Source organism: Tyto alba, unplaced genomic scaffold (genome assembly GCF_018691265.1).
Source record: "Tyto alba isolate M040663 unplaced genomic scaffold, T.alba_DEE_v4.0 Super-Scaffold_2, whole genome shotgun sequence".
Lineage (NCBI taxonomy): Eukaryota > Metazoa > Chordata > Aves > Strigiformes > Tytonidae > Tyto > Tyto alba.
In genome coordinates this window covers 73,402,374-73,430,370 of record NW_024881282.1, presented here as the reverse complement: position 1 = coordinate 73,430,370, position 27,997 = coordinate 73,402,374, and the positions used below count along the sequence as shown (strand labels likewise).

At 38.2% G+C, this 27,997-nt stretch overlaps 1 protein-coding gene across 2 annotated transcripts in view; it reads left to right on the top strand.

Moving 5' to 3' along the window:
* GRAMD4 (GRAM domain containing 4) overlaps nt 1-23,075 on the top strand; it is an 82,583-nt gene extending 59,508 nt beyond the window's left edge. The window contains exons 6-20 of one of the 2 annotated variants that reach the window (XM_032996218.2): nt 1,610-1,742; nt 2,207-2,232; nt 4,252-4,343; nt 5,924-6,015; nt 7,017-7,065; nt 7,905-7,976; nt 8,911-8,954; nt 9,052-9,161; nt 10,407-10,561; nt 13,866-13,883; nt 14,427-14,574; nt 15,086-15,179; nt 16,285-16,369; nt 18,014-18,082; nt 19,134-23,075. In XM_032996218.2, the coding sequence (XP_032852109.2) occupies nt 1,610-1,742; nt 2,207-2,232; nt 4,252-4,343; nt 5,924-6,015; nt 7,017-7,065; nt 7,905-7,976; nt 8,911-8,954; nt 9,052-9,161; nt 10,407-10,561; nt 13,866-13,883; nt 14,427-14,574; nt 15,086-15,179; nt 16,285-16,369; nt 18,014-18,082; nt 19,134-19,235 (1,289 nt within the window). In that variant the 3' untranslated portion in view covers nt 19,236-23,075. The remainder of the gene's footprint in view (nt 1-1,609; nt 1,743-2,206; nt 2,233-4,251; nt 4,344-5,923; nt 6,016-7,016; nt 7,066-7,904; nt 7,977-8,910; nt 8,955-9,051; nt 9,162-10,406; nt 10,562-13,865; nt 13,884-14,426; nt 14,575-15,085; nt 15,180-16,284; nt 16,370-18,013; nt 18,083-19,133) is intronic. The other variant, XM_032996220.2, reaches the window with a different exon arrangement.
* Nucleotides 23,076-27,997: the final 4,922 nt, after the last annotated feature.

Below are 27,997 nucleotides of genomic sequence, written 5' to 3'. Positions count from 1 at the left end.
TTTTTTGGACACCTACACTGTCGTCTACATTTCTCAAGCTGCTGCTTATTATGAATTTAATAACAGTGATTTCTGAAAGAACTAAGGCAACAGGCAGATTCTCAATCTTTCAGTACACTTAAACTTTCCTCCTCACACTTCTTGTTTGAGCTTTATGTTTTTAAGTCTGTGGATTAAATTTGAAATTGCTCCTCTTATACTCCCATAATGTCAACACTTTCTGTTATGTGAACTCCAGCCTGCCATTTTTTTTTCTGTCTTGTACGCTCAAAATTTATTTCTCAGTACTACCTGAAGTATTAGCATGTTGGTAGCTACTTTGTTTTATTTTCAAATTGAAGTGTTGTCTCAGCTCTAAACTGTCACTAAATTCCCTGTTTTTCTAGATATCCCTGTCATTTATTAATATATAATTTGATTCTATTTTCTGAACACTGATTGCTTTTTCTCACATGCTTAAAAGCATCATTTTGGCTGTTGTAGTTGGCTGATTAATCATAACATAATTTTATGGAGTTCTGTACCAAGTTTGATCTTGGGATAGTTCTGACTGGTGTCCTCTTCATGACATTGCTGTATTGACCTAATTTTCCAAAGAATAATCTGTCTATTCCTTGTAGACAGTCATTTTCTGAGTTACAGGTAAAGCAAAACATGATAATTTTGTTCTGATTTGTGCTACATTAAGGCTTTTACCCTTATATTATTTCCATATACCCATATATTTATGTTATATTTTTCCACTGCAGCTGACATACAGAAAGTGTGCATCACTTCATTACTTTGCCATATAAGACCTTCCAGGCAGTATTATGACTATATATTCCATATATATAAAGTGGCATGTACAGCATAATTTCTGTAGTCTGGCTCTAGAGAAAAGAATGTGAGTGTTTTTTATCATGTGTGCATATATATACACACGTGTGTGTGTGTATATGTGTGCGTGCACATACACATGTGCGCACAGTCTTTAAAACCTATAAATGGTTGGAAAGTGGTAGTAAAAATTCCCCTTGCAGGATCTTTCCCGGTATTGGACACTTTAAAGGTTCAGCTGGAAGTGGTAATAGACCGTGCTTTTGCCAAGAAAGGTTGGACCAAGTGATCCTTGAGGTCCCTTCCAACCTGGTATTCTGTGATCTTGCTTAAGTTTCCACCTCCCTCTCCTGTCAAATTTGTATGGCTGAAAAGTGGTTGTCCTGTTCTCTGCTGTGGAGTATTTTGCTTTATACTTGCTTTTCTCAAGTCTGACCCTTCAGCACAATAGGAATGCTGAAATTTATGTCAGTCTCTTGTTTAGAGGAACCTCTTAACCAGAAAATGTTTTTACAGTGTTTGCTAAAAATTCTTGTTTGTTAGGATGCTTGAGTAATCTCTGTACTTCTGGTAATAAGATGCTTCCATGTGCTGTACTTAGAGCAGGAGTCACCTTTAGTCTTATTTTACCAGTTTAGTGCAGTCAGGGTTTCTGTGCAATGGTGAAGAGTGCTGGTGAAGGGCAGGAAAGCTGTACAGAGTCTGCTTCCCAGCAAAGCATGGTGTGCGGGAGCAGGGGCAGGCTTGGTATGAAGATATATCCTGATACTTAGTGCTTCTTTTTTTATAGATAAGCGTAGTCACACAGTCTGCTCGAGACTCCAGAAGTGGTTTTGTGACAAATTTGGGGAGTATGTTGAGGACTTCAGATTTCAGCCAGAAGAGAATACAGTAGAAACAGAAGAGCCACTTAGTGCTAGAAGGTAAATCTCTAAAGTGATTGTGAGGAATTGTTGGCTTCTTTACGAGTTGTTTGTTGTGTTGTTTTTTTTTTTTCCTCCTCTCTTTTTTTTTAACAACTTTTTGCATGGTTTGAGCAAGTGTTTGCATAACAAATAATAAAACTGAAAGCACAGAACTGTCTCAAAAGGTTTTTGAATGCATTGGCCAAGACACAAAATTTGAAGTTTATCTGCTGTAGAGTAAGAGTTATTTACCAGGCTCCGTCATATGCCTTTCAAAAACTGTAAACAGTCTTAGGCTGGAGAGCTTTTACATTTCAGTTTTTGGTGTGATGTAAGGTAGTCTGTATTAGTTACAAGAAAGATTTAATAACAAGCTTTATGCACAAACATGTAATTTATAACTGTGAACAGTATTTTAGGGACCAAATGTACACAACTGCACTATGTATTTAACAAGTTGGGTTCTATCCATTGTTTTTCAGGTTGACTGAAAATATGAGAAGATTAAGTAAGTATTTAACGGTATTCTATTTTCTGGAAGTGAAAATAGTTCTTAGTAACTCTATTGGGAATATTGCTGCATCCTAAAATGCAGTTTTGAAATACTTCTGCCAGTTCATAAACAGAAATGGCTCTGAAATCCTGAATTAGTGTTTGGAGTGCAAAGTAACTTAGAGGAGCATTGGTACAAGCTTGCCTTTAATCTTCAGTTACATAGTGTATCTCTGAAGTAAAAATGTAATGTTAATTAAAATGTGTAAACATGTAATGAATGAGAACAGGGTATTTGTCCAATGGCAAAGGTAACATTCATACGCTTATGCCTGAGCTGCTTGTAGTTTGCTTTGCTAGTCTGTTAGCTTATGCTTTCAAAGAAGGAGGGGTTGGATGAGTGTGTCTTGCATTTCTTTCTCTTGGATAGCTGATAAACTATTTTGGAAGGTGCAGGATGCAAGACAATGGGTTAAACAAAGTAGTTAAGCCCTCCAAAAGTTCAGTGCAGCAAAGAATTGCTAGCCTGAAAAAAAAATGGCTGATTTGTGCTCCAAATTGTTAAATTATTGTAAGGGAGAAGGTGAGGTTGAAATAAGGGTCTGTTATCTCCATGTAAAGTCAGGTTTTTTTCTCCATATTCTAATACTGGTATTCATTCTAGTTTTATTCGGGATAATACTTGTGACCTCTTCTTTGGGATGGATGTGCATTGCCTTCAGAATAGCTTTTAAAAAAGCGGCATTAAGCTTAAACTTTGAGTGGTTCTTAAGTTCCACTCAGTGAGCCCCCAAATCTAGATCCCTGCTGTTGAGGGATGCCTGACAACCACCCACCAGAGCTCTCAAGACCCTTGGTTGCTCTGAAGACCCCTGTTGCTGCCAGCGGTTTCCAGGTGTTCACCTTCCCGGTAGGTTTAGTGTAGGATGGTGGAGCAGTGCTCAAGCCTGTGACCCCCTCCAGTGCCTCAAGCGTGCACTTCCACTTCATCTGCTGCTTCGGTTGCGCTGCTGATGCTCAAGGAAATTCGAGTCCTAGTTGTTTACTTCCCACAGGGAATGTTTCAAGGGTAGCTGAATTTCAAGCCAAACAAACTAGGACAGCAAGTCGCAAGCTCTCTGGAGGAAAGCCTTTGAAAATTGAGCTGTACTGCAAACAAGGGTGGGTGCTTCTGAGGCCCCCTGTGCAAGAGGGGTCATCACTCTTCTCAGCAGGGAAGGCAAAACCCAATGTCTGTTCCAAGAGAGAGAGCAGAGGTCATCTTGCAGCAGCCCTCTCCTGTTGTGTCTCTCAGTTAGTTTACCCAAGTTGTAAAAGAGCTTAGAGGAGTAGGAAGGGTAAAGGACAAGTCTTTTTCAGGGAGCTGAAGAGCTCCTCTTGCTGCCGCAGGCTGGCCGTGGGCATCTGCACGTGGGAGTGACTTTTCTCCTGGCACAGGTTTGTCTCCCGTGCAGTGACTGCGAGAGCAAAGGTCTGCAGAGACGGGAGACAAACTTCTTCAGGCAGCAAGGTCCTGTGTCTCTTGGCTTAGGAAGGGTAAGCAGCAAAGTGCTGCCAATGGATAGACTCCCGCAGAAACGTAGCCGAGAACGATCTAGCCTGTCTTTAAGCTAGCTTGGTCAAGTAGCAGCAAGTTGTTGCTTGGTGGCTTGGAGTCCAGTCAGGCTCATTTACCTTGTTTTACAGTGGGATGAACTGGCCCTTGCAGACATCTCCAGGGTAGTATGAACAGGGCTTAGAACAGACTGCTGTCAGTGTCCAGGGTACCCTTGTAGAGGGTATTGGTTATTTTTGTCTACACTTCAGAGTTTAGACATCACTTTGTCTTGAATAACGCTTCAGTTTTTGGAAATGCATTACTTATCTAGTTGTTCAGTTACATTAATGGGTTTCATTTTTCTTAATTAGGATAAGCCTTTTTATCTTTACATGTCTTTGAATATTCCTATTAATTTTCTAATTTGGTTGTTTGTCATTTACAAGTGACTTAACCGCTGCCAGCTAAGTCTAACAGTTGTGTTTTTTTTCTGTTTAGAGAGAGGTGCCAAACCTGTTACTAATTTTGTGAAGAATCTTTCTGCCTTATCAGACTGGTATTCTATCTACACTTCTGCTATTGCCTTTATTGTAAGTTATCCTATTCCTCCAGTAGTAGGAACTTTTAAAATGTATTATATACTGAAATTCAGTGAAACTCCCATATCTAAGTAGGGGCTATACTACAGTTTAAGTCAAATCAAATAGTGTAATTTCATTTAACACAAAATACCAGTAGTTGTCACTTTCAGTTATATTTCAGAGCCGCTTAAATTGTGTGTTCTGGGTTTATTGTACATAGTTTTGTAACTGTCAAAATAGTTTGGAACAGTCTGGGCATTGTTCTCTCATTTCTTGTTTCCTGTCTCCCAGTCCTGTAATTTGTTGGTTAGTTCAGCCTCTGCAAAGTCTCTTGTTGTCTAGGGCTGAAATGCTGATAGCAGCAGTGTTTGATAAGAAGCTATCATTTACCATCAGTGCTCTTTGCCATTTGTTAGGATCATGCTTACTAATGAGAGACAAAATGCCTTGATTTTAATATAATTTTATGTGCAAACATCAGGTCTCTGAGCTAAATTCAAGCATTCCCACGTTACGTAAGGAACTTTGCATGCCACAAAGTGACATACCTATTTAGTAGAGTTTTGATTTGTTTTCCTTCTAATGGTTAATTAAATGATCTAAATTCTTTTGGTCACAGTGTATATGAAATATTATGATATAGAAGGAAATTACTACCACTAGTTGTAGCTGAATTAACCTGTTTGGTGAAAATGTCACACACCTTTTCATGAAATGATCCTTCCCTAAGTTATAGAGCCTTATTTAATGCTGTTTTTCATGGCACAGCTGAAGGAATAGTGAGGAGGAAAATTCCCCTTCCCAGTGCTCTGTGTCTGTGCCTTCTCCTAATCTTACGATTTTTCTCTCACCTCTCCTGATAAACCCATTCTTCAGATAAAAGCTGAAAGAAGGAATTTCAGCTGTTTTTCAGAGACCTCTGGGACCTCGGAGCTGGAGCGAGTCTCCATTTTGGTGTTATTAGTAAAAAGTCTAATGTCTCTCTGCAGAGAGACGGTAGTCTGTATTTTCAGAAGCTGGGAAGGGGACAGAACACCTTTTGAAGCACTTCGTGACTGTATTTGTTAGGTAAAATAAGACCTGTTTTCCAGAAATCTTTTTAAGCTTGGTAAAAATTTGGAATTTAGTTGATGTGAAATAATATAGTGAGAGTTTCCCCCGTTGCTCTGTAAGGGGCTAATTGTTATAACTCTTCTACCATACCATTGCTTCAACTAATCTATGTGATGTCAGGCCTATCATGGTCATGTAGCAGATTCACAGAGTTTAAGGTTTACTATTTTTCTTCTATACCTTCATATAATTGCAGTGTTAGAAATACTAATTCTCTCGAGCAGTTGGTCACTATTTAAATGTTATCTCTGGAGATTTAGTTCAATCTTGTAGTTTTGACTTTACATTCATGAATACAGTGTTATTGTCTGTCATGGGGTGGCTAAAATTTATTAACTTTTGTCATCTGAGTTGTGTAATTCTGAACCCAACAGTACAGTGGGAAATGATATTTCATATAACTCACTGTACCCCAGTTTGTAATCCATATGTCTTTCTTTTCTTTTTTTTTTTTTTTTTTTCTTTTTAATCTGCAGATTTACATGAATGCTGTATGGCATGGCTGGGCCATTCCTATGTTCTTATTTTTAGCAATTTTGAGGTTGTCCCTAAATTACCTCATAGCCAGGTACTTACTTAAATACTAGATTATTGTCTTGTAATGCTTTGTTTGCAAAAAGTTTTATTATTCTTGCTCTGAGTCATAAACTGTTACCTTTTCTAATGCTGTGAGTTAAGTTTAACGAAGTTGAATTCAAATTCTAGTATCATTAATTTTGTTGCTCAATTTCTATAATTTTTTGCTATTCTAAGGGATTATCTTCATTTCCTGTGACTTGGGTCATCATAAATGATGCTGTATGTTCTCAGACTTAACACTTTAAAACAAAAATATTTTGCAGTATTCAGAGTAGTTGGAAAACATCACCTTAAATACCAAACCCTGCTCCTTTTCCCTGAAGAAGGCCTAAAATAGCAGTTTTGCCTTTTTCAGTGGCCCTTGGCATACTTTATCCAAAGTATATTCCATTTGTATGTTTGGTCTCTATTAAAAATTAAGACTTACTTTTTAAAAAAACAGAAGTACATTTTCTGTACTGAGATGCTCTTTTAAAAATACTATTTTAGGCTGATGGGGTTTTCTACCTTAAAATGGTGGGGACAATATTAATGTGCATATTTAAAAATAATTTTATGATTTCTTAATTAACACTTACTGTCTGGCACTCTATTTGAAAATTACCAATAGCAAATAGGCTCCAGAGTAAGTTGATGTAATTTTGTTCACATAAAAAAAAAAAAATATATATATATATATTCCTAATTATTTGCTCTGTGCACACGGTTTGCTTTTGCTGTAAAACCTGCAAGCAGTGATTCTGAGTAGTATCCACCTAGGTAATACAATCTTTATTTTAATGTATATTCCTTTAAAGCTCTCTGTGGTTTGTCACTTGTGTTTATGTTATTTTGTGGGTTCTTTGTTGATTGGAGGATTTTTTTTTTATTTTTTTTTTTAACGCTTAAGTGCTTGCTGCAGAAAACCACTTTTTAACCTCTTACAAATAGTCCATGTTGGCAGGTGGAGGAGAAGTACTTGCTCTCTTTAACTATTTCCATAACTTCTAGGGGTTGGAGAATACAGTGGAGCATTGTGCCTGAAGTTTCTGAACCCATGGTAGGCCTTCAATCGGTTTGACCTGCATGCCTGTGTTAAAAGTTGCACCTTCAAAACCTTCCTCTGTGTTTATGTGGGTAGCTGTAAAATGAAGGAAGAGTTAGGTGCAAATAAAGAAGCTACAGCTTTTTTCTTTCTCTTTAAATTTAGAAATCTTCACAGACAGCACTAGGTTTGAGTGTTTCACCATAAAATATTCCAAACTTGAATGATATTTCTGGAATAAATGTTAATATGCCAGCCTGGGACACGTTAGTTCCTGTGGGATCCTCAAGAAGCCTTTCATTCTGTTTTCTCTGTAACATTTTTTAAATAAATATTTGCATATCCTGCTTTAAGCAGGAAGTATTTGAAGTATTTGTATAAGATGGAGTTCTTTGAATTTCAAACCTTTTACTAAGACTTAGTGAGGCCTTGCTTCCAGGATAATTTTGTTATTCTTAAAAGGCCAATAATCTATTCAAATGAATAAAGTTATAGATGTAAAAAAAAAAAAGTTTTATATATATATTTCTGTACTAGACTAGAAATAGGTCAATTTAAGTATGTGATTGTAGACTGAAAGCCAATGTAACCATGCTGCTCCAAAAGCTTACTGTGTCTTTCACAGTCTCATACGACTATGTTCGCATATACCATGCAGGAAAAGCGTTGATAACTAAAGATAACCAGCAGTGAAAGACATAAAACAGTAGATCTGAAACAAGGGAGGAGCTTGGCAAATTTAGACTGTTTAAAAATGCGAAGACTATTGAAGGGTCATGTTGTCATGAGGAGTTTTGTAAAATACCAGTTTTAACTGAGCTGAAAATTAATGGATTGTTTCTTTCTTGCCCAAGGAACCCCCAAAAGAGGACCTGACGGTGTCTGAAAAGTTTCAGCTTGTTCTAGATGTGGCTCAGAAGGCACAGGTACTGTGCTGCTCTGGGACCTCTCCGCTGCTTCTGTAGAACAAAGAGGTTCATAGTCCAAGTGGTCAAAGTACTTTGTTACACAGCATCTGAAAGCAAATGGTTAAACAAACCATACATCCCTTGCAAGGGGATTTTCACTTGTGAGCAGTAGAGATCTCAGTAAGATGCCTGGAGCTTCTGGAATGGCATGATGCTTCAGAGAAGTGGTTGAGGTTCTCCAGTCACAGCTCTGAGCGAGGTCTGAAGGGGAACAGAAGCACCTTCTGACAGTTTTTCCCCTGATATATGCAAATGAGCTTCTAATAATGTAGATCAGGTGGCAAATCTTACCAATGTTCTGTCGTATGGCTCCATATCCCAAACCTGCTAGTTGCAAAACTCGCGTAAGAGAACCTGTTCCTTCACTGTGTGTTAATTCAACAGTTTGCACAGCATCTCTAAAATAGTGTTTAAAACAAACACCACCACCACCACTCCCCCCACAGCCCTGAAATCTGCTGCTTGTGTGGGAGAGAGCGAGATAAGGTTTTCTTCCAGCTCCATCAGTTTGAGCTACCCTAGCAGCTGAGTGACTCCACCCTCCAGTGGAACTGCAGCCGTGTGCCATGCCTAATGACGTGTCGCTGCTGAAAGTAGCTTACCCTTCTCTGGCCAACTGTGTGCACACATCACCTTCCTTCTGATGGCAGTGGTGCATGTGTTTATATGAACACCTTCGGAAATTTTTTGGGAAGATGAAGTTTACTTCTGTATATACTCAATAGTGAAATACATAAACAGCTAAAAATGAGGTAAAAAATTAATTTCTGGGAATTGCTTATTACCAACAGAGTAAAATAACTTATGGTTTCTATTATGTGGACAAAAAAAAAAAAAAAAAAAACAAAACAAAATGCAGGACTTGGTTTTAATTCTCTTGCTTCTTATGCAGAACCTTTTTGGCAAGATGGCAGACATACTGGAAAAAATTAAAAAGTAAGTTATCTGACATGAGTCTTTTTTTCCTCTAAAAACAAGTCTTGACCAATGTCTGGAACAGTAGTAATAAATTTTTGTTTTGTTTTGTTTTCAGCTTGTTCATGTGGGTCCAGCCAGAAATAACACAGAAGCTCTACATAACTCTATGGGCAGCTTTTATTGCATCCTGCTTTTTGCCCTATAGGATTATTGGGCTTGCAATGGGTAAATGCAATAAATAATTCACCTGTTACAGTCTGAACTTATTACGTTAAAACTTAACCTGATCTTTAGAGGAGAATTTTAGAGTTTAAGAAAGAAAACCCCACATTAATAAATAATGCAGTGCTTTAAAGTATTTTCATTGTGCTTGACATCGATTATTGTGCATTTTGAAAAACATCTCTAGATATAATAGAAAAATACTGGATAATGCATTTGCTCCTTGAAGAGGGGAAGTCTGTGATGAGCTGTTAGCAGAGGTCTTCAGACTCAGCTATAAGGCTTCCAGGAAGTCCTCTATTTTTGGTTTTGTTTTGTTTTTTTTTTTCACTCATACATCCTTTCAAATTAAATATGTGGAGCCACATAGAAGGCACAAAGATGACAGGGTTGGAAAAAAATTAAAGGGTTTTAGGGAATACTTGTAAAACTTGGAGGATAGGCTGAACAAAACGAGCAGATTACTGTGGGTGAAGTTGCTGATGCTAACTCTCAGCTGAGAATTGAGAAAAGGTGGTTTTCGCTACAGCATGAGACTGTCTTTTCTCTATATGTAGCCATGTCCTGTGAACCAAGAATTCTCTTTTTTTTTTTTTTTTCATTAAAGTAATTATATGATCAAATGAGCATTATTTTTAGTCGAACTGTATTAGCTTGAACATAAATGTGGGTTTGCTTGATGTAGCAATTGAATTAGATGTGTGAGGAATTATTTTTTTGCTCTGACCCTTAGAAAGTGATCTGTTTTGAGAGATTATTTTGAGCCTTTTTTAATCTGGCAGAATGCAAGGAAGTATCTTGTATAAGATAAGAGGACAGACTAGACTAGAAGATAGAGTTTAATGTAGTACATGAGAGCCCTCTGTTGCCATTTAAATTCTTGCAAGGAGCTGCAGAGTTGAACACTCTGATGTGTTTTCTGTTTTGGAAGTATATCATGTTTTCAGAATGCTTCTGGTAATAAGGAATGTATCTTTGAATTATTTTAATGTTCTTCTACATAAGAAGCTACGTAAGTGGTTTAAAAGAACTGGAGATGGAGAGGAAGGAATCTGGGCAGCATAGATAAAAAAAATAATTTCATGCCTTTGGAATAAGAATCAAAATACTAAACTCAAGAGAATGGTTTAGCATAGTGACTGAAGATACAGAATTTGGTTTCATTTATGAACTTGTTAAAATGTGATCAAAACAGTGATGTTCTTAATGTTGCTTCAACATGAATATAAAAGTGACCTTTTTTTTCAGGACTCTATGCTGGAATCAAGTTTTTCCTTATTGATTTTATCTTCAAACGATGCCCCAGACTAAGAGCTAAGTATGATACTCCTTATATCATCTGGACAAGTCTCCCGACAGATCCTCAGCTCAAAGAAAGATCTAATGCTACAGTGTCGAGACGGGTAAGGGTAATAAATCTTTTTGTCCCTCTGTTCTCAACATTTGAAGATTAGATCCCTTTCTCCCTTTCTCTTTTTCCCAGTGACTAGAGCACATTAAAAGGAAGGTTAATTAAATCCTAAAAGTCAATGTTAGTTGTATTATTTTTTATATTATTTTCACAACCCACAGAGTTTTTATATGGATTCTGTTTCTTGTAAGAAAGGAATCTATTATCAAAATGTGTATATAAATAAATATATATACTGGAAATTGTATGAAGCTAAATGCACAAAAATAACACCATCCATATTCATGTAAAATTCTGTAACATACATTCTGTGTGATTTTACTGTCAAAATTTAGTCTTTTTTGTATGCCCCTTCTCTGTTTTCAGACATTCTTTTTCAGTGGAAATTCAGCTGCTTGTGTAGATTGAGAAACAATTAGTAAAAAAGGCTTGAGTATAATACGCAGCTTACTAATGAAATAAGCATTAACAGAGGTAATAAAGTAGTTTACAGATTTAGGCATTATGTCTTCAGGTTATTTGTATTAGATGACCTTTTAACATGGTGGTGATAAATGATTTTTCACCATGTTGCTACTTCAACAGTAAATTTTTCTTTTGTTAAAATTTCATAGTTAAATCTTTAAGTATTGTGTTTTTCACATCTTTGAAATTTATTTTGGGGCTTGACATGATAACTGAAAAGCAAGTAATGTGTTTCCATGTCCCTGAATTTGTCAATGTTTATTAGTTTAAAAATCAAAATAGTTGTAATAAAACTTCAGAGGAGTCCCAATTTAGCATTTGTTTAATGCCTCTTACCACAATATCTAGTTGAATTCACAGAGTATCTGAGTACTGTTATAAATTCCCTGACTAAAATGTGCAGCACTTAGCAGTAATTCAGCCTGGGTACACAACTGGAGAGCAAAAAGGATAATCACATGAACCCTCGGTTGTTAACCTGTGAAGAAGAAGAAATATGGGGTTCCAGGAGCGATGGAGCAGTTGGTGGTAAAATAAATGCAGCATAATCTGAGTATTTCAGAAGGAAGTAGAAGAGAAGGATGATCTCTGACAGAAAGTGAGTCTTGCAACTATTTTCCAAGAGACGAGAGAGGTAAATAAGTGCTTGGATGGAGCTGCCCATAGCCTGTATTTCTCTTGCTTGCAGAAGATGGGCTTAAAAGTTTCTGTGCCTCTCAAGTTTGCAGGTTATCATTCACATACTGTGGTGGTTGTGACAGTTTCTCACTGAGTCTCTCTAATCTGCCTTAGAGGTGGAAAGGCTCTGAATTGCTGAACTTGAACCCATAAACCTAGAGAGTAACTATGCCTTCTGGCTTTTCCATGTGGCTTAAGTTTTGACAATTAGACCAGGCTGGTTTTAGTACTACAGTGTCTGACTTGACGGGCTTGTCTTTTCTGCCGGAAAGGATGTGCAGGACTACGTTATCTGCTTCCAAGTGTATTTGAAAACGTTAACTTGGTCTCAACAGTTTTAGACAAACTTACTTACTGCTTGAGAGATTTCTGGGAACCTCATAATATAAAAAATAGATTTTTGTACAAAAAGGTAAAAAGCAAATAGGCTTTTCATTTTTTTCATAGAAAAGGCAGAGCCCAAAAGCATGTAGTGCCAGCATACGTGCGTTTGTTTTGGCTTCTTATTAAACAGCATACAAGACACTGTAAACCTAGACACAATGCAATATTCATTGCCTATACCACTACTCTGACCCCGTGTCCTTAGAGAACAATCCTGACAACAGTATCTGACGGGTAAAGGTTGTATGCCAAAAGCTGATGACAGATCAAGTGAAAAGGAATACTTCCAGATATTCCTATAATCAGGTTGTTGGTGGCATTTTTAGACAGTCAGGACTCTTCCAGCATTCCAAATCCAATCACTTCCAGTTAGATTTAAGGCTTATCAAAATTCAGTGCAATGCTTTTCTTTTAGTAATCGACCATAGGTTGTCTCAAGCCTGGGTGGTTGTGGATAAATTAGCCGCTGCTTTTAAGGATAGATGAAACATTTGCCCTGTGTTAAGAAGGACTAAAAGTAATGGCAGAACTTTCTCACATCTTCAGCCACTGGATGGGATGTGGTACTGAAGTTTAAACATCTTTTTTTAATCTCTTTATATAATGTGTAGGTAGGCAGCAGGGTAGCAGAGAGCAGGAATAATCCTCATTCCAGTGCATAAAGCATTATACCTCTTGCCCTGACCTTTTTAATGTTTTGGGCCATGGAGCTTCACCTGGTTATGTGCATATGGAGCTAAGTAACTTGTCCAAGAAAGCCTTCAAAAAATTCATCTGATCTTTACTCGCACATGAATTGTTGGAAACTATTATTTTCCTTGGTTTGAGGGGCTCGATCATTGCAAAGGGCAGTAACTGAAGCAATAGTACAGTAATCATCAACCATTTGCTTTTCATGTCAACTTTCTTGATTCTTTTCCCCCGAGGCATCATTGTTTCGCAGTTACACTAAAAGCTTGATGGTGAATACCCTCTGCTATACCTGTTCTGTCAGTCTGGTTTCTAGTCAGCAAATGCAGTGCACATTTTTTCATTTGCTTTGTATTTCTTTTGTTAGTGTTAAATCCTACAAAGTGTCGAGTGCTGCCAACTTACGTGCAAAAAAAACAAAGGCAGTGGAGGCTGGTTGGCCTCCAACAACATCGGGCCTTTACACAAGCAGGGCTTAGTCCTGAGCTTGCATGTTGTCAGTTTGCCAGTTGTTTAACTGCATGTTGTATAGTAGGGCTAAGAACAGAGCTGTTTATGCTTTGATGACAGAACCCCTCCTTTGGAATCCTATGGTGCCTCACCAAGATGAAAAAGCAAATGCAGACAAACTTTCCAAATGAAACTCTGCCGTCCTTCTAGAAGTAAGGCTTGTTTGTTAGGGCAGTCTCCAGTGGTTCAGGAGCTCTGTTTAAAAGTAGATTTTACTTGAATACTTCAGTTTTGAGAACTCCATGCTACCTTTTTCCCACCCCCAAGGGTGCTGACAGCCAGTCTGATTTCATTTCGCATGTCAACACTGTCAAAATTCAGTGCAACTTCAAAGCAAAGGAAAGTTTAGTGGCTCTAATGCAACTTGAATAAATTGAACTGGTGTGCTCTAACCACTGATAACTCTTTTTTTTTTAATTGCATTCATTGTGTGTAGTCTGTTGGTTTGTGAGCAAGATCTTGCAGTGTCATTCAGTTCATGTTTTATTCTATGTATTATACTGTTAAATAGACTTCACTTTTTCTTTTGTCACTGTCACATTTGTGTTGTTTGTTTCTTTTCCTGCTAGCTGTCAGGGCATGAAAAGGTATGGATCGTAGCGTGCAAAACTTCCTTTCAATTTCAGCATTTGTATTCATAATAAGCTTATGCAGCTTTGTGTGGCTTTTTCTTTGTTTGCTCTTTTTCCTTTCTAAACTTACTTTGTGCAATAATATTTTGTGCTTGGTCTGTCATACAAGCCAAGTACTGATAATATATTAACTGTTAGTAGTCTCACTAGTATAATAATTGGAGCTGTGTGCAGTGACTTAGCCATATCTAATCAGATATGCCATTTACCGTAGAAAAATAATATCTTAAGATAGATGCATTTAGTGTCATGTACTTTCACCCTTGCTAAGGGTGTCCATCAAAGGGCAGCACTTTGAAAGTTTAGGTTTAGATAACACATTAGAGTTTTAGCAATAGCATAACACAGTAGTCCAAAGTTAACTTTACTGAAATAGTTGATGAAAATTGTTGCATTACAGATTTATTTTTTTTTAGGAAGAATAGCTAGCCAAGTTCTTTTTGAGTGGAGCTTAAATGTTGCTGTTCAAATTTCAGAATCGTGTTTATTTTTCTGCAGCTTCAAACAGCAGCATCCAGAAGTTACGTGGGCTCAAGCGCACCAACTGGAATAAGCAAAGATGAAGACACAAGTCGTTTTCATACCACCAAGAGGGGGAATTTCCATGAAGTTTTTAACCTGTCAGAAAGCGAGCGTCCTTTGGCAGGTATTACACAAAAGAAGGTAACATTAGTAGAGTATTTTCTAAAAAGCCAAGGATAGTTTAAAGTTGAATTCCCTTTCTGTGCAATATACAGGTATAAGCTTTTGATTAAAAAAACTTGCTTTGAATTAGGATGAATGGTGATGGTCTCTTTCATTCTACATCCGTGCAGTTCTTTGAAAGAATGCACAGCCTGGTGTGCCTTTTGTGGCAATGCAAATAGAGTAGTCAAGTTAAAGGGAATAATTGTGTGGGTCGGTTTTGTGTGGTTTTTTTTTTTTGGTTGGTTGGTTGTTTTTTTTTTTTTTTATTTAAAAAAAAAATGATGTTAAAACAGATGTTATGATATCTGAAAACCCCTTATTTAGGCTTTTCTTTGTAAAGACTTCTAGTTTTAGTGTCTAAAGTTTGCTTTTTGGTGTTTTTTGCTTGTTTATAAGGGAATTGTTGGGGGTAATGCCTGTCCATCTCTTTATTTTTCTTAAAGTAAGATTTCTTGTTATGACTTTTTCAGTGTGTGAAAATGGCTGGCGCTGTTGCTTGATTAACAGAGATAGGAAGATGCCTACAGACTACATCAGGAACGGAGTTCTTTATGTCACAGAAAAGTGAGTCATTACACTGTACACATTTCTTAGGAGGGGAATGCAACAGAGACTAAAAAATTTTAATCTAAAAGTAATACTTTAACAGTGTTTAGAACCAAAAATACCTTTTCATGGTGCTTTAAAACCTCAAGAAAACCCATAGGAGAGGGAGAGCTGCATCTGGGGTGTGGTAATGCTTAAAAATGGGATTTTGCCTTGGGAAAGCTTGCATAGGAATGGAGAGTAGTTCGATGTAGTCCGTTGTTAGCAGCTACAGTTCTTGTTGTGGATAACATACTAACTACGTATATATGAAAAAAGAAACCTAAAAGATAAGTGTATTTGTAGTTGTGATCAATGGTTATTTGACAAATACTTTATTTCAAGGAAGCCATACATTCAATTTGTGCTTAAAAAAAAGAAACTATGTGCAACAAAAAGAAAATAGAAATTCAAGCATTGGTTGCAAAACTAATACTTGATTTTTATTTTTTTTTAATCCTTACTGTCCTGGTTCAAACCTCGACACTTACTTACCACCCAGCCTCCCAGGGCTGAATAGCTGCGGTCATTACTGTTTGGGTCTTGCACTGAAATTCTGTTGGAGTGTAATGAATGGAAGTAAAGCTCATCTGTATGCAGTGTCACCTAGTAATGGAGAGCACTTTCCAGCATTTAGAAATCTGGGCTTTTGTCTGCACCACAATAACATGAAACTAACACAGCGTTTTGCGTTAATCTTCTTTTAGGATGGTAAAAGATTTATAAGCCTTTTGAGATTTGGTATTTCAACTGTTTAAGGACATATGTGCTTCCTGTGTCCTTAAAATTCTTGTCAGGTTTAAACATTCAGTGCAGTAATATAAATACAAGATTTTGTGTGTGTGTGTGTGCATACTGTATGTTCTGGGCTTTCAGACACCTTAGCCAATTGCTAGAAGTTACAAATGTTTGGTCTAAATTAGAAGCCATAACTGAATTGCGAATTGTGTGCCTCTTTCTTTTATTTTTTTTGAAGCTGATTTTAACCTGTGAGATTTCAAACTTCAGAAGTGACAGGAGGGATATTGAGAGCTTTGTTTTAGAATACTGTACCAAAATGAGCATTTTCTTTCCTTGTCTTCAGTTACTTGTGCTTTGAAAGCTCCAAATCTGGCTCATCTAAAAGAAATAAAGTTATAAAGCTAACGGATATAACGGATATTCAGAAGGTATGTCTGTTTTATGTTGTAAATAGGGGAGGAAGCTGGTTTTCTGTTCAGATAGTCATATTTTGCTTTTTTGTTTATGTTATTTTGAAAAAGAATACCATTGATAATTTTTATAAATAAAATGCAATTCTTTGATCAAGAATATTGTCCAGAACTGCTTGTTTAGCCATTTGGACTCATCATAAGCAGACTCAACTAGAGCATAACAACAAAGTAGTTTAGAAAATCCTTACACTTCTGAATAATTGAAAAATTAAAGTTGTTTCTTAACTCCTGTGTTGACTGGAGCTCTGTAGGCTTTAAGAAGATTTATTGTTAGCAGGAATTGTGTAATACTAACTTCAGTTTGGACATTGATATCATTAGATGCACCATCTTAAAAGTAGGTGCCTCAGAGAGGTGAGGGATTATTGTCAGTGGAGAAAGATAAATCATTGAAATAGCCTAACTGGATCAGTCTGGAGTTTCATCTAGTTGGGATCCCATCACTAACAGAGGCAAGAAGTGGATGGGTGGAAGCATGGCAAATACAGTGGGATCCTTCCTCTGGTTGAGTTTTATCAGCCTGCAGTCACTAGTGGCTTTATTGATGGCTTGCATCACTCTGTGTGGCATTTAATGTCACTTTCTGGTACCCTCGCTGAATTTGTCCTACGCTTAAACTCACATCCCTACTTCCTGCTACGTCCTGTGGCTGTGAGTGCCACAGATTAAATCATGCTGTGCAAAGAAACACCTCAGTGCTTAAGTGCCTCCAGATTTTCAAGTAAGTTCCTTCTATATATATCACATGCCTGTAAAGCAGACAATTTACGCATAACTTGAACGTTCCTACTGGAATTAATAATTCATGTTGATAGATTTTAAACATCATACTCGCAGTAATGCTGGCTCATTGTTTAGTAGGCCTTTACTGCCATGAAGGTCCTTTTGCATCTGTGTTATTTTTTTTTAACGAAGATGAAACAGGGATCATGTAGCCAAGCATAAAAATGTACTGTGCCTGGTTTTATTTGGGGGGTGGGAAACACAGGCCAGACTTTGGGTCTCTTCCTCCCTGAGCATATTCCCCAGGTCAGCCAACTGTGTTCCTTCTTAGCACTACAGACCTTCTTTAAAAAAAAAACAGCAAACAAACAAAACTGAAACAACCTATACATACCCTGTCTGCCAATTTAATTTTGAAAAAGAAGCTTTTTCTGGTCTGTTTGCTGCTCCTTCCTTCTAGGGGAACCTCTAGGTGGTGCTCCCAAGCCCGCTCTCGGGTGCGCAGTCCCACCGGTAGGGCCGGTGCCTACTGCCGGCCCGTGTGGGCCCGTCCCTGGCGTCGCGGCTGGGCCAGCGCCCGCCGGCCGCAGCGGGTCCGGGGTGCTGGGTTTGGGGCCGGTCCCAGCAGGCCGGGAGCTGCCACGGCCTGCGGGAGGAAGAGGAGAGGCAGGTTCTCACTGTTCCCCTTGGCTCCGGGATCAAAGAACAACGTCTGGCCTCTTCTTCGTTTTAATAGATGTCTGTCAGCTCTGGCTGGGAGGATACACCAGTGACAAGTTGTGTAACCTTCTCAGAACGTTTTGCAATTGTTCAGTACGTAAGATATCTTTGGTCAGTTTTGGTTTTTTTTTTGTTTTGTTTTGTTTTTCTTTTTAGTATAAAGTGCTCTCTGTTCTCCCGGGATCAGGGATGGGTATTGCTGTATCAACGCCATCTACACAAAAAGTAAGTAGCTGGCTGTGTCTGTATTGCTGTACTTGACTTCATGCCCTTTTTGTTTTCCTTCTCTGTCTAGCACCAACATAAAGACTTCTTTTTTTCCTTATTCCAGTGGGGATTTTTGTTTTGTTTTGTTTTGGGTTTTTTTGTTTGTTTGTTTGTTTGTTTGTTTGTTTTTTCTTTTTCTTTTTTATTCAGTTGTCTATTAGTCAGTGTATCTGGCTTCAGAATTTTAGTTTAAACATTTAGCTTGTTCGACTGTATCTGGACTATTTTACTATAACACTTCAGAGAGATTTGCTTCATTATTTCACTACCTCCATTGATTGTTTCCCAGCATCCTTCATCAGGAGCATGGGGGGATGCTCTGCTGTGCAGTCTGAAACAAAAAGCTGGTGGCTTGAGAGTATCTGTGGGTGAGAGAAGGCTTTGGGGTGGAAGGGCCTGACCCTCAGATGCAATTTTCCTGTTTCAGTCTTACAGTGCTAAAGATTTAAGTTTCTCTAAGCCTCAAATACCCTTTGGGCAACTGAAGCTTTTCTTGTGTATGACTGAAAGTTGTTTTAAACTAATCACCTATAAATAACTTTTCTCCAAGTCACACGACCGTTGTACCCACGTTTCTGCTCTTTGTTTGATAATGAGAAGTACTTCTTAATTACAACGTTGGAAATACTCATCTACCTAAATAAATACTCTATGAGCATAAATGAAGAGGCACTGATAAAGATTTCTAAAAATCTTTACTGGAGGCAGAGGTCAATCAGGAAAACATCATGCATGGAGTGGATGGAGAGGAAAGACAGTTGAATCGTTCTCCATTGCTAATATTCTGTATGCATTTTATGGCATTGTTGTTTTAAGAAGGTGGAGAAGTGAAAAAATCTTAGAGACCCTGCCATATATCCAAGGACTTAGTAGAGAAAAAGATTCTTAAGGCTTCATTAATGCACCTTGATTACAGTTCAGCTCCTGTTCCTATTGATTTGACCAAAACTGTACCTAGAGGAAGATTTTTCATTTCCAGACTGACATGATCTCTTTTTCTATCATTTAGCCTTTGGTGTTTGGTGCCATGGTTCACAGAGATGAAGCTTTTGAGACAATTTTCAACCAATATGTAAAAATAACCTCTGCATCATCGAGCAGCGAAAGCTAGTATCTTATCTTAGAAGATCTAAAGGAAACTTTCTTATTTTACAACTTGGTAGTGAAAAAAATGAACATCCTCATCTATTTTGCAATAATTTTTCTTGTCTGGTGGTTTATATTCTATATGTTACATAAATCAAGTGTATTTTATATATGCCTTCATGTTTGTTTTTAAGGTTTTTGTAAAAAAAAGAAACAAAAAAAACAAAATGAAACAAAACAGTGAAAGTGCTATCATCACTATTAGCCTTGCACATTAAGCACTTTTAATGTTTATTTACTGACATTAAAAGCTGGGAAGATACTTGGAGAAGTCAGTAACAAGTGAAACAGATTGATCCCTTTAACTCCGCTGATATCACTAGGGATACATTTGACCCTTTATCTTAGTTATTTTTCCTGAGAAGTGAGAAAGATGACTGCAGCAGCCTAAAGTCTCTTTCTTCAGCTCAGAGTTTTTAATTGGGTTCTTTATGAAAACTGGTAGCATGGAAATATTATCATCTTAATATTTCCATATTTATAACTGCACTTAACTCCTTCTTGCTAATTCTTCCATTGCAGAAGGATATTTTACCAGTTTGGTTAGGTTCAATTTTTCCTGCATAGATGTTTAAATTGCTTGTACAGTGAATTGGACAAGAAAGTTTGTAACTATATCTTCCTTTCCTAATTAACCAAAGTAAGAGGAAGGAAGGCAGGCAGATACTTTTTATAAAAGAGGGCACCAAAATGTTGTTCCTAAAATGTTAGGCATCGTATATTTGTATTTCTGTAGATACTTGTCATAGAAGGGCTCAATTACTGTACATGTTGTATGTACAAGGTGTTTGTATGTTAATGCATTAAAGACTTGCAGGCTTTTTGTGTTGGGGGAGGTGGGAATAATTAAACTAAACTGAGATATGACCTCTTTTTTTTAATTTTATTTTGGCTTTTCTCTTGAGTTACCTTGTAATAAAATAACACTATAATATAGCAGCTGAAAGCACTAGTTCCTTTTCAAATCGTAATTTGAGGGGCATTGGTATGTTGCTGTCTTTCCCCTTGTAAAATTAAATTTTAGTAACAATTAAACCCAACTGCCAGGTAAAATAGGAAGGCTGTGCTCCTTCTCTAAACTCTCTCAGGCATTTCTAGCAGCAAAGCACATATTGACCTTTGTCTTTAATATTAGAAAGCTTTTATACTCTATATAATAGCACCCATCTGAGAGGTTTAGTATTTTATTTGCATTTTCATGAAAGCACAGTAGGAGTTACGCCAAGCCTTCCAGTATGTCTTTTCTTTTGCTATGTCTTTTCAGCTGGGTAGTATAGATGTCTCCAGACATTATATGAATGTCCCCCAAAAAAGCAATGGAGATGCAAATTCTTACATAAAAATGGGACTTAATTTAATGGATTTTTCTTCTCTTTTTCTTTTTTTTATTTAAACAATAATTTTCTTTCTTTATAAGGAAAGGGGTAAAATGAAGGAGGGAGAGGGGTGACAAACACCAAAGGGTGTTTAACTCTTAGCACAGTTTTTAATTAAAGTCTCTCAACAAATGCAACAGTAATGAAGAAGATGGCAGTCAAACTGTACAAACTTTATTTCAGTCTGGCCATGAAGAGGGATGATACAAAGAACTTACTATGAACTTGACATGAAGAAATACTGTTGAATACTGTGATTTGGTTGGGTATTATAAAGTGAAACACTGATGGGGTAAAACTCTGTGGCCTGGATGGAAATGTGAACAGAATGTGGGAGAATCCACCCTAATGGCTAAATTGCTATTTTTGACTTCTCCCTTTAGAGTAGTCGTTACACATGTCTTTATGTGACCTGAAAAAGGGGTGCTCTTCTAACACCTCCTTAGGTATGGTGTAACTCAGGGCCTGAAAATTTAAAGTATAAGTGAAGCTGGTGGGAAATCCATTTTGCCACCATCTAATATGGATATAGCTTGACAGTTTATGGTTTCTTCACTTTACACATGCAGGTTTTATGTTTAAGTAAAAATCCTTAATCTTGATTTTTTCTCATCAAACCTACTTTAAAATCGATTGATCTCTTTTTGTAATTGCTGTGTATTATCATTTGGCTTTCCTTTCTAGAAACTTCCTTGAATAGTAAGTGTGGCTAACAAATAGGCATTAAAATCGCTTAATGTTATATAAATCTTAATCAGATTAATTAATTTTGTCTTAAGAAAAAATTTCTTGGGTGTGTTTAAGGTTATGTTTTTTTTTGAAGAAACAGAAAACTATATTTTTTACAGAGAGCATGCTCTTTTTCTTATTTTTGTATCATTTTTCAAGTGTAATTTATACCTTCACTCTGATCATAACAGCAGTTTCAGTAGGAAATTAGTTGACTTGCACTTATTACCTCCTCTCCCTCCCACTCTTCACTGGTTGACCCTAGTATATAGGGTTGTCCTAGATTCTGGTTCCTGGAGGAGCTATAGGTCCTATGCTGATGGTGCCAGGACAATTAACCATACCTAGGCTTCGGAGAGGGAGAAAAGAAGTCATTATCCTTTTCCCAGACTGAAATGCCTCATATACAATATGCTTTTAAAATTTTTTTCTGAACAAAGAAATTAGAAACTTCCTGTAAAATCTGATGTGTTGATGTTTGAAATCAATCCGCACTTTAACAGTGTGAACCTAAAAAGTTTGCAATTCTTAAAGCAGTAAACCTAGTGCAAACTGCAATGCAACATTGTTTCATTCTAATATATAGCAAACAGACTGGATTTATTTTTTTTTTTTAGAGTTGTAATATAACTGACAAACATCTGTGTAAATATTTTGCAAAGTTCACTTTACATTGGGCTGGCTAAGTTCTTGCTACATAACTGCTCCTGTGGCATATGTGACTTCAGAGACACTGGGGGGTAACCTCGGTATGTTTACTCGCGCTTTTCCTCCTGCTACACTCTCCCAGGTTTGGAAGGCAGGAGGGGATGGACAGTGAGTGAACATAGACTTGACTCCTATAATTACACTGAAGCTCTCACCTTAAATTCCAATCTTCCTACATACGTTTTGCAGCATAGCCTGCTGTACTTCAGTAACAGGCTGGATTGTACCACTTAATGTAAAGTGCTACTTTCTAATAGCAGAAAGTGATGTTCTCGTCATTCTGTCTGTCGGCTGTTTATATTTGCAATTCTGTTGATGTCTGTGGTTCATTGCTGGATCATTCACGTGTAATTGTATTTAACTTCTTTAGAAGTGCATTGGTTAGTTTGAGTCCCTTTTAAAGAGGAAAAAAAAAAAAAAAGGGAGATGAAAACTGACTGCTTTAATTCTTTACTGGTGGCCATTTAAATTCAAAAGGCAAAAAAAGCTGAAATATGAAATCATGCCTTTCTGTGCACTGTAGCTTTTGTGAGGCAAGATTGAATGAAACAAGCTGTTTATTAGTAGCAACATCACACAGGACGCCAGCAGCAAAACCCTAGCCTTGTTTCTGCAGACAAAGAGAAAAGAGATTTTACCCAATCGTGAAGAGATGAAAGGATGTACTTTTTTTTGGCTACTTAAACTTGTATGAAAAACACTGGTAGTTTTTATTGAATTCTGTACATTTTGGCAGATGTTTAATTTCTACTAATCATTGAAATATAATGGATGTTAAAATTTTTATGTCTGAAGTTTGAGTCTATATTTTGAAGCTGTAAATAATTCATTATCAGTGTAACTTTTGTTTGACAAAAGACTTATACTGTATGAAGAATTGAAATAATGAGATGATTTGCCCTGTACATTTTTTAAGAAAATCTTGTTTGTTTAAAAAGTCTTGTATAAATTATAATTTTTATTTAAATAAACCTAAAAAAGCTTTGTGCTAACACTTCTTATACAAACTATAATAACTTAGCTATCAAAACTACACCCTGTTTCTTGGAACACGGTGAGTTAGTGCTCTCTGGCAGATTCACAGCCACGTAAAGTCCATCACTGATGGGGAGGTGGGTGGATTGTGTTTCTCACTGCTTTTGAAGCCCGAAGACCTTGATTTTATTTTAAATAATCCTGTTAATGTATCGGGGAGTGTATGCCTATTTTTGCTTAGATCTTTGTCTGCAAGTACGTCTGTCACTTTGTAATCATAGGAGTTAATTTCAGGGATGAAAAAGCAACCAGTAATTTCTAAGATGCGGCTGCTGCGGGAGGGCCTGTGTGACAGGAGACTGTTTGAAGGAGTACAAACTCCTCTCTGCCAGAGCTCCTCCGTGAAACAAACAGGTGTGGACCGTGCTGCGGGTGGGTGCTGGGGGTGAGGAGGAGCCCTCTTCCACCCCGGGGGTGTGCAGGAGGGGTGCTCAGCAGGAGCGTCGCGCGTCCAGAAATGGCTGTTCTTCCGCAGCAGCTGCGGGTCCCTTCAGCTCGTCGGTCACACCAGCGCGTACCCAATTGCTGAGCCTTTGGCTGTGCTTCTGTGTAACCTGTAACGCTGTTGGGGATAATCGGCAGGGCTGCTTTAGCCGTGGTGTGTGCCAGGGAGGCTCGCTGCCCAGCGCTGGCTTTCACTGGGTACCCAGGCCTTTGTCTGCAGCTAGGGATGTAATACCAGGAGTGAGCTGCCTGGTCATCTAATCCAGACCTGTTTGTTTGCCTCTACAATACTCCTTTCTGTGTTTTGCTCAGCTGAAATAGATCACTCTGTGATAGATCTTGCGGTTGTGAATGTGCGCTGCTCTATTTATTTCAGTATTTAGTTTTCTCATGCTGGCAGCAACGCATCTGGCCAATACAGTGGTACTTTTAAGCTGGTATTTTGTGTTCTGACAATACTTAACATCACAGTTTTAATACTTTGATGCATTTTTCATTAAATATTTGTACAAGATGAGTTACGTCTACAGCAGTATTCACAGAAATTGGATTCAGCCCTGCCTGCCTGAAGCCTTGTGGAAGGAGAGGAGGAGCCATTTCAGCTGTAGACTGCAGGGCGCTTGGGAGGAGGGGACGGTTGTCATGAAAATGCCACTTGCTTTCTCAAGCTCGCTTTAGCAGCCCATGAAAACGAGCCATTTATCTGTTCCCCGTGTAACTCCAACGCACATGCGAGGAGGGGAGGCACGCTGGTGGCAGTCTGCTGGGTGTCATCAGCACATGCTGGCTTAATGCAGGCGAGCAGATAAAAGTAACTGGATTAATGGTAAAGGACAGTTACAGCATTTAGTTTGCTGAAGTGGAGGGGGTTCTTTGCTTTACTTTTAAGTAGTTTTTAAGTCTGAGTTCTTCTGCTGAATCCCTGGATTCAGTAATTCCTCTGTTTAGACAGTTTCGGGTTAAGCTAAATGTTTTACCCATGAATTATCAGCTCATCTCAAACCTTCAAATATTTTTCCTACATCATGAGTAAAAAGTAACAAAGATGTGAGTGGTTCCTGTTCTGTGTTGGGAAGTGGGCATTGCAAAGGGAACAGTCCCTTGCAGCAGCAGTGTCCTCACTGGGCTGTGGATGCTCTAAAAGTTGTTGGCTTAATGTAGTGCCTTGATCTAACTGTTGTGAAGATGTCTTTGATATATTTAGCCTGAAATGATGCTGTATTTGGCCAGATTGGATTTGGCTGGGAGACAGGTAAGATGAGTGTAAGATAAATACCCGTTTCTGTGTTTAAATAGCTGGCTCTTCTCTGTACCTTGTGAGTGTCACAGCCTATTTGAAGTATGGATATTAGGCAAAATTTCTACTTTTGCATCTTCTACTGAAGCTCCATATTTGCCAATTTCCATGAGTTCCTTCAGTCTTGTTCTTTCACTATGCTTTTCCATTAAATACCAAATTTGTTTATTCTATGGCTTCTGCCTTATGCTTCACCCTCCCCTAATTCTCTATATTTGTTTTTCTTTATTTTTTCTTGCTTTTCTTGCTTCCTCCCAAACCACTTGGCCCATTTGGCCTACTGCATCCTTTTTCTTTATTCCCTGCTCTTTATTTCATCTGTGGATGATCTTGTGTGAATGGATAAAATCCTACTAGCACATGCATGACTAGACCAGAAATTTCTCTTCATCCTGGCTTCATTTAGTAATTTGTGACTGGCTCTTGCCTTACAGTATAGCTGAAATTTCAAGCTGAATTATATCTGAAGAGAAGTTTTTCTTTTTTCATTCCTAAATTGCCCAAATTTGTGGTTTGCTGTCTCTGTCACTACTCAAGTTTTGAATTGAGAGCTTTCCTCTGTTTCCTCTTACCTGGGTTTTTCTGCTTTAGTGTTGTTCCAGTTTTCTTCCTTTCATAAAAATGCCCTCATACTTTCAGTCCTGATCATTTAGAAATACTGACTGACCACATCCTCGTGAACATGTCACAAGTTCACTAAAGCTGCCTTGCACCTGTTATATCTTCCATTGTGTGTAAATTGGAGCTAAATTACTATTTCTGCTGGTTTAGATTAGTTGGTGGCTTCCATTTTCTCACGCTGATGCGTCATGTCTTTGCTCCTGATGACCCACACAACCGAAGGGAGAGGATGCTTCTTGAAACCACTGAGGGAGCTCTTCAAAGTGGACAGTCTTGTCTTGACAAAGCCAGTTTTCTTACTGGTGCAAGCCTGTGTCAAACAAAACATGTTTGTAGAGGGATAAATGCAGAAGTAGCTGCCTGCTGCAAAACGGTATTTGGGAAGGACTGAACCTAAGTCAATATTTGCTCAGACATCTCCATGCTATGCTTGAGCACCCGAGTGAGGTTTTAACTTCTCACAGATAAATCAGTAAGGACTTCTGGAAATCCTCTCCCTATTTTTTTAGGTCAGATAATTATCTGGGAAAGAGTGCTCCGAGTATGAAGTCTGTAAATCAAGCAACTGTATTCAGTGTTATTTTTGCTTTTTGAAAAATTTTCTCCTTTGACTAGAAACATCATTAGCCACTGACAAATGTTAACCAGCCACACAGCAGGAATAGGGAATAAGACTCACATGAGCTGTTTCTAAACCAAATAATCGCTAAAAAGTATCATGCAAGTCTATAAATTTGCAAAGGTGATGTCTGAGAAGCATTTGGGAACAAAAGAAGCTCTTTGCAAGGAAGATTGGAGCGGGTGAATGATCAAATGGACATTTCTTGATGGAGAATATATATATATATAAAAACAGTAGCATTTACCTTTCTTTACTCTTGGAGGGAGGGTATAGTATATTAATGCAGAGCTTTCCCGTATTCAGATGGGTTTTCCCTTCAATACACTGTGTGCTGGATGACTGCAGGAAATGTGAATGGTGTTGGTTAGTGGATGTGCTCTAGGAAAGTTTCCAAAGCTACACAGGTCATCATCCGTTGCTCACAGTGCTCACCTGGCAGGGGAGATGCCTCACAAAGCTATCTTCCTGCTCATGGATGGAACTTCACCTTGTTTCTCGTGGTGCATTGACCCCTACGACTTCCCAAAATAAGCAACCCCAACTGCATAGTGTGTGGTGTGGTGGTGGCTGTGTCTGCGTGCCCGTCCTCCTGCATGAGTGGTTCTGGGCACTTTCCAAGGAAAGCAAAGCACGACAGAGAGGAGTTAAGCCCTGGACTTGGTCTGGGTGATGCAGGACTGAAACAGTGTCTGCTGGAAGGGAGGACAGATGGGATGTGGGACACGGGCAGCTTTGAGTCCAATCCTGGACTTGTGATGGCTGTGGGTGCTCCCCCCACCATCTGTGGCTGAGCAGAGTTCAGAAGGGCTTTTGGAAAACGAGGCAAGATGCTGTCTTCAAATATGTGTAAATATGTTGGGACTGCTTTTAAATATACCAAAAGGTGTATAAAGAATGTTTATGTGAACAGTGTAGATTTATTGTATTGCCCTAACTGCGGTTGTCAAAAATGACCACACATGGTCTTCATGCAAAGTCATAGTGTAGCAAATATCAGTTGCATTTTGTGACTTTTGGGGAAAATAAACACACAAATATATATATATATTTTAATGTATAATATATAGGGCCTCAGCAAACAACCTGGGCTTACTGCGCTACTCATGCTTAAAATTTATTCATACTATTTCAGTAGGTTTATTGTTTTATATTTCTGACAAGCTGGGCTGCTCAGTGAAGACTTACTACGCACCATACAACTTTCTCCTTGTAGATGACAGGAGCCCTTTAATGCCTCCTTCTGCAGGTGTGCCAGACTCCAGGTCCAGCTGGGTAAACACCTTCTTGACAAGCCCAAACCCTGGCCTTTGCTCAAGCAAACATTTCAAGCTGACAATGGTTTCATGACAAACTGAGAGCTCCCTGCCTCCTGCCACCTACCTTATGCCAGCACTGGGGCTCACCAGACCTTCCTAAAACTGCAGGAGCCCAGCAGAGGACCTGAGAGCATATAGAAGAGCAGTGTGTGTTTCCCTTTTCAGCACAGCAAGCTGTTACGGGCTGGCTTAGCTGCCCTTGGATCTGCACTTGCTGGTGTATTTTTGGTGTCTATAATGGAGCTGATATATACAAAGTTCCCATTTCCAGTTTTGCAATATCCTACAGATTTCAGAGGTGACTTTTGAATATGAATTGGATAAACATCAAAGGCTGATCCTAAGTTTATAATATTAAAGAATAATGCAAAGAAACTGAGATAAAACTGTGTGCAGGTTAACTCTGCACAAAACCTGACTGCAAATATTTGCAAGTCGGTATGCTGTTGTTAGAGCTACATTTAATCTACTAACTCAGATTCCTTCAAGCACTGACTTTTCCCCTGCTCCTTCTCTCAAAACTTCAACTAGAGCTGGCAAAAAGAAGGTGAGGAGGGGGCAGCTGTTGCTCATCTGTTT